The 7,062-nt window shown below is 42.5% G+C and overlaps 1 protein-coding gene across 1 annotated transcript in view; it reads left to right on the top strand.

The window, feature by feature from the left end:
* agrn (agrin) overlaps positions 1-7,062 on the top strand; it is a 235,319-nt gene that overhangs the window by 188,021 nt on the left and 40,236 nt on the right. The window contains exons 15-17 of the mRNA XM_020612511.1: positions 543-686; positions 2,181-2,305; positions 2,446-2,551. Of these exons, the coding sequence (XP_020468167.1) occupies positions 543-686; positions 2,181-2,305; positions 2,446-2,551 (375 nt within the window). The remainder of the gene's footprint in view (positions 1-542; positions 687-2,180; positions 2,306-2,445; positions 2,552-7,062) is intronic.

The raw sequence follows: 7,062 nt of genomic DNA, 5'->3' as shown, positions 1-7,062 counted from the left end.
GAGTTTCTGTGACATACTCGTCCTCTAACTACTTCATCTCTTTTCTCTATGGCCCCTAAGGCTTCAGACTTAGTACACTATGGGTAAATCTCATTTGCTGTAATTGCATTTATGTTCCCTCACCTGCTTCTTTCCCTCGGGTCTTAGTCCTGCCCATGTAAGATGCAAAGAAAAAATGTGAGGAGGGAGGAAGCGAGGAAACACATTCGTACATACATGAGATGTATATTTCTGTGATCCTTCATCTGAAGCGCCCAATCACCAATTGATTTCTAAAAAAATGGGCGTGTCAGTCTATAAAAACATCTGTGAAGGATGCTTTCGTGTATCCTCACTCCTCAGAGCAGAAATAAGAGCTTTGGGACATCTTTCAAGATGAGGTACTGGAACGGTTTCCGGGTCGAGTGAGGATCGAGGAAAGATTTAATAAGGGAATTGGGATTTACCCTATATAAACCAAGTTATTTGAATCCTTCTTTCTGTTCCGAACTGATAGTCATCAATCACTTTTTTTCTTTTTTTCCTCTACCTCTTCACGGCAGCATGTAACTGCGATGCCACAGGTTCTGTTCGGGATGACTGTGAACAGATGTCGGGTTTGTGTTCTTGCAAGACAGGGGTGAAGGGCATGAAGTGCAACGTATGTCCAGACGGAAGCAAGATGGGCATGAATGGTTGTGACAAAGGTAATATGAAAAAGAACTGGTGGTGTGTTAATAAACACACACACACACACATAAACATTTTCTTTTTCATCCAAGCTTCTCTCTACCTGCCCCGTAGTGTTTACTTGTCATTTATCTGATCCATGGATCAACCTTGTAGCAGACAGTTCTTTGTCTGTTTTTCACATCCATCAGGTTTATAGACACAGGAAAGAGGTGACTGCAGGGCGGTTAATCAATAGTGATTAGGTAAATACTTGAGTGTACAAATGACATACGCCTGGCATATCAGCCATTGATATTTTATTTTCTCTACATTATAGTCCATTGCGAATCTTTCACACTACCTGTACGTGTATGTTGATAATCCTGCACAAGCACTATTGATTACTTAGATTAACAATGAAAACAGCCTCACTGGTTGCACAAGCTAAAAAGCCAGTCGAACTTGATTAAGATGCACACCGTCAGCTATCGACTAGAAGTCAAATGCTTAATGAAGCCAGTAGTCCCAGCACAGTGGTGGGGCGCTCCACCACACACCCCGCCAGATAAAAAGATGAGGTACTATGAAGTGGTAGCACATGAAAGCAGGAGCCAAGGGCTGGGGGGTACTCTAAGCCTCTGTGATGTTGCAACAATGCAAAGACCCCACGCTTACAGCCTGGCAGGTGGATGGTGGGCTCCCTGGCTGCAGCTCCTGCTGTGGCAACTTCAAGCTTCAAATGCTCCTCAGAGAGCTTTGGAAGAGGTCTGTGGATCAAAAACCTTTACATAACACAAAAATACTGTTTTAATACATGTTTAGGCAATTTAAGGAAAAATGGTGTGGTCAATAAAATTATGAATAATTCACACTGTGTGACATATAAGCAACTAGGCAATTTTATTATTACATTACACAGCTGTATTGTGGTTGTAAAGAGACAAACATATCAGCTTAAATATTTACAGTGTAATCAATTATAGCCTTTCAGCCAATCCCCAACTCCTATACACATTTTAAAATCAACCCCGGTGGGGATGAGGGGGCTGGCAGGCGTTGTGGCTCAGAGCCAGGCTAGTTCAGTAGCACCCTAGTTACTACTCTTTGCATTAATATTATCTGATAGTAAGCCAACATAGACTGTGAGCAAGGTGAAGAATTCTATCAATAGTAAACAGTAAGTGGTGTCTGTAATGCAGATGTTTACATGAATGTAACCACTATTACACATGCTAATACTACACTGTAGATTATCATTTGTCTCATCCAGTCGAGGGTCTATACACTTTTAATCAAAATCTTAAATATGACATCATGCAAAAAAAGTAGCTTCAGCTTTCGATCAACAACAACCCCACTATTACTGTACTATCACTGTATAAGAAATGCAAATTAAACTTTTGATTTGGCTCAATTTCTACACAGTTACTTCAATCAGAATTCATAAATTCTCCATATAGTCTCCGCTGCAATAAATTGTATGTGCATGGGAGTGCAAGTGTAATAATACAGACCCGTCTCTTCCACAGGTCCTGAGGCACCGACTTCATGTGACGAGTTGGTGTGCGTTTTTGGAGCTACTTGCATTGAGGTGAATGGTCAATCCCACTGCGAGTGCCCTTCACCTGACTGTGATGAGAAAAACAAAACTAAGGTGGGAACTGTCTGCACTTAAGTCATTTGATCCACAAGTTTGCAACACAGCATAACCAGACAGACATTGTTTCATTGGCCTTCAGGAAGTTAACGTGTGTTCCAATCTTCCCTCTCTCCGTCTCTGTCACTGTGGAGCAGGTGTGTGGCTCAGATGGGGTGACCTATGCCGACCAGTGCCAGCTGAGGACCATAGCCTGTAGGCAGGACAAGGACGTCACAGTGCAACACTTTGGACAGTGCACAGGTGAGGCCCGTCGACGCCTCCATGCATCACGCATCGCACGGATGGCGAACTGTTGTCAGGCCCCAATCACAGGATAATGAGCAGTGCTGTGGGCCTTAGATTGTCCCCCTGCTGCTGTTTCTTCTATTCATCTCTCCGTCTCTGTAGCAGAAAAAGAGTCACAGCAGCGCGAATGCAAATGTAGTTTGAATAAAAGACAGTTTGAAAGAAAATACAGCGCCTGCACAAAACAGTAGTGATTCTGATTTGAGATGAGGCGAATCCACGAGTTTTATTTCAAAAGACACATTAGTGATTTGTGCATGAGTTTCTTATTGTTTAATCAGAAATATTTAGTTCTTTTCACTGAGTACAGTGTAGTAAGCTCTGCCCTCCCCCCTGCTTGTGGACCGTCAGGCAACACTGGAGAAAAGTTAGAATGAGAAAGATATTGTAGCATTTTAAATCCAAGGGTTTTACAGTTTGTCTGGAGTCTGAGCCTTTCAATCCCACAAGATAGCAGTGGCACTTCCTCGTTGCCTTCTGTTGGGATTTGACTTCATCTTCAAACCCCTCTGCTGAGAAATGCGTCACTCCCTTTGCAGCTTTTTGCTGGCAGGAACACAGTGCAGTCCCACTATGATGGTGGGTGTAGGCTAGACGTGTGCCGAGTATAACATACAGCTTCTTGCCCTGTGGTTCAGATGCTGATGGACATTGTTTGGATTGGAGTAATAGGCGCTGGGACATGTGCCAAGGCCATGGCTTTCATGTACAGTGAAGTTGTTGTACCGACTGCCAGCTCGTGTCACAACAGGGTTCTAGAGACACCACCGGCAAGCACAGTGGGGGAAGAGGAGTGCCAGCTGTGTGCTTCTGGCCGTGAGCCACTGCCAGGTGTTTAGCATTTTTGGGTGAAAAGATGTTCATTCACCTCATCGCTCAGTGGACGCATATCAGGTGACCAAAAACTGTGCCACAAAAAACCAGTCCTTTTCCTTTGGGTGCTCTTTGTCAGACCTACTCTAGGTCATATCTGTAAGGGGCAAGGCTGCTGACATGATATATGTTGGATTGCAGTTGCGGGTACACGGATAAAAAAAAATACAAATATGCTCAGCAAGAGATCGACAAGGCTTTGATAAGTCCCTGAACATCTGGTAATTACAAATTCAGTGCCGTGGGTTACCAGCAAAAGGAGCCAAAATCCAGGCTGGTTTCACATTCCTCTGTTGCCAGGCAATAGAATTGTGGGTTGTGTGTAATCCCTCACCTAGCATTGCTACACACAGAAGGCAAGGAGACGCCTCGCAGCAGACTCTTTCTCTATGGAACCATCAGGGAAGGGCCCACCAACAGCCACAGAGGATCTTTTAATTTCTTCACCCGGATGCAGTCGCACCACGAGTAGCAGATCTGCTGCTGCTGTCGGCTCAGGGGTTAGATCTCAAGCTCATTTCACGTGTGGCTGGGTGCAAATTAGCATTTGCTCTGCCTCCAACGCTCACCATGCTGCAGCCCTGCCCTCCCTCCTTCCCTCTGTTTACACGCAGAGCTTCCAGACGCCTGGCCTCAGCGCTGTGGCGTGCTAATGCTCACCAAGCTGCTAGTTGGTTTGACAAGAGAGCAATGCGCAAGAGCTTATCTAAATTAGTGGATACTGCTGTTTTTTAACATCACTGATCTGCTGGAACAGTTTATTATGCCACTGAGTGACTTCTGCAACACGGTCTGCCATTAATGGGCAGGAAAAGTTAAATTTGTAGCTGCACAGAAAAAGCTGCTTTAATTCTTTCTCCCTGTGACAATGAACTTGCCGCTCACTGTGATGTTACCCAGCTCTCTGAAGATGCAGAGCTCAAAAGACAGCACAGCCTCAGCATATTCCGAAGGGAGGAGCTTCTCTGGCTTCTTTGCTCTGTCTGAGCAAAGGATGAAGTGATATCTGAGAAACCCAGCAGAAAAAATTCAGGAGCTACTGTAACAAGCAACAGAGGGAGGGCATTTGGACCAGTGTGCAAATTCTAGCACCAGGGGGAAATTACCACCACGTTGGCACTGACCTGCCTCTCCCATATGGTGTTATCACCTGTAGGTTGGTGGCAAATTGGCAACGAATGCCAGCATATGGCATCAGCAGCCCTCCGCCTGTGTGTCAGGGTTCTGTTGCTTTCACCATTTCTCCTTGATGTCCTGTGGTTTTCTGTCATTATTCACTTCCTCATTCTGCTCCCACTGTTTGCCTTGTCATATTCTCTCACTGCTAGCTTTGTTAACATGGGTTTTTTTTTCTAATTTAAACAATTTTCTTTAGGTTGTTTGTCTGCTTCTTTTTTTTGACTCTGTGGTTCCTTTGTCTTACTCCTCCAGTCTCCTGTATCCAGATTCCTCCTCCCGCTCCATCCTGAGTGCAGCTGGCACCACAAACAATCTTAATAAGCACCTTTCAACAATAACTACACAGCTGAGACAAGCCAAGATGACAGTGTGTTTTCTTCCACCCTGTGACATGACTGTCCATTCCCCCACTGAGAGGGAAAAAAGTAAAACAACAAAAAAGAAAAGAAAAACAGGCTAATGGACTGTTAAACCTGATTAAGAGAAGCATCAGCTGAGCAGCCTGTGTTGCTGCCCTTTCTTTCCTCTTTCAGAAGAGTGTTCTTATCCCACGGCACCAGCGCTCACTGCTCACGATATGCAGACACACCCACACGCAAACATTAAGCGTTTCCCAGGGAGCAAGCCGCCTGACGCTAAGCTTGGCACCTGACTGACAGGTGTAGCCAAGAGGAAAGCCAATGCATGCCACCATTCATGGTGATAGCATCACTGCTTTGGTGCACTCCACTCCAAATCTCTCTCTCTCTCTCTCTCTCTCTCTCTCTTTCTCTCTGTCTCTCAACAAATATCTGTCAAGCTTTAAGTTTACGCCCTGCGTGTCTCTCAGGCTTTCTGCCGTCTCAGTAGGTTTCACATTTCACACCTCTGTGAATAATTGCTGATCAAATAGGCGATTATAGCAGTGTAATTAAGTCCTACACATAATGTTAGTTGAATCCTAACATTATATTAGTGATCATCTACCAGTATTTGTGGTTTATGAGGGCCAGTATAGAAAAGAGAGGCCAAAAACAAATCTTTTCTATAGGAGGGTGACGAACTGGGAATCAGTTTACAGAGAGGAAGACTTAGATAAAGCATATGAGCAATTTTTAAATATATTTAAGAAAGTATATGACAGGAACTGTCCTCGTAAGCAGTATAAAAACAAAAGGAATTACAGTGGGAAACCGTGGATGAGTAAGGGATTACAGAATGCATGTAAAAAGAAGAATGCGTTATATAAGGAATTCATAAAGGACAGATCAAAGAAGGCGGAAGAAAAATATAAGTCATATAAGAACAAATTAATTGAGATTTTGAGGAGATGTAAGAAACTATATTACTCTAAAGTATTAGAGGATAATAAAAATAACATGAGAGGTACTTGGAATATATTAAATAAATTGATTAGAAACAGTTCCAGCAAGAGTAACTACCCTCAATATTTTATGGATAATGATACACCAGTTAATAGATTGGAGGATGTAGTAGATAAGTTTAATAGGTTCTTTGTGAATGTTGGTCCTGGTTTAGCAAGAAGCATTTGTACAGATGATACATCCGTCACTATAAATAATAATACAATCGAAAGGAACATGAGTTCTATGTTTTTGAAGCCAATAGTTGAAAAGGAAATTATAGAGATAGTGAATAAATGTGGTAACAAAACATCTAGTGATAGTGATGGTATAACTATGACAACTGTTAAATGGGTGATTGAGGAGATATGCAAACCATTAACCCATATTTTTAACATGTCATTTCGACTTGGGCAGTTCCCCAATAATATGAAAATAGCAAAGGTGATTCCACTGTATAAATCTGGTGATAAGCACAACTTCACAAATTATAGAACGGTTTCTCTGTTGTCACAATTTTCAAAAATTCTGGAAAAACTCTTTAATAACAGACTAGACACATTTATTGATAAACATAATATCTTATCTGATTGTCAATATGGTTTTAGGTCACAAAGATCGACATCCTTGGCCATTACTGACCTGATGGAGGACATAACAAGTGCTATGGATGAGAAAAAATACACGATGGGGATATTTATTGACCTAAAAAAAGCTTTTGATACAGTTAATCATGAACTATTAATGGATAAGTTGGAGAAATATGGGATCAGAGGAATGGTTGGGAAATGGATCAGAAGTTATTTGACACAGAGGCGTCAATTTGTGAAGTTGGGTGAATACCAATCGAGTGAGCTGGACATTGTATGTGGAGTGCCTCAGGGTTCTGTTTTGGGACCTAAATTATTTATATTATACATCAACGATATATGCAAGGTTTCTGATTTAGTGAAAGTGGTTTTGTTTGCTGATGACACTACCATATGGGCATCAGGTGAAAACCTACAGCAACTCTCTGGACGAGTTTCACAGGAACTTGAGAAGATAAAGAAATGGTGTGACAGTAATATA

This window comes from Monopterus albus, unplaced genomic scaffold (genome assembly GCF_001952655.1).
Source record: "Monopterus albus unplaced genomic scaffold, M_albus_1.0 scaffold126.1, whole genome shotgun sequence".
NCBI lineage: Eukaryota > Metazoa > Chordata > Actinopteri > Synbranchiformes > Synbranchidae > Monopterus > Monopterus albus.
Note: the sequence above shows the minus strand (reverse complement) of the source record. Positions and strands in the feature narration are given on the sequence as shown.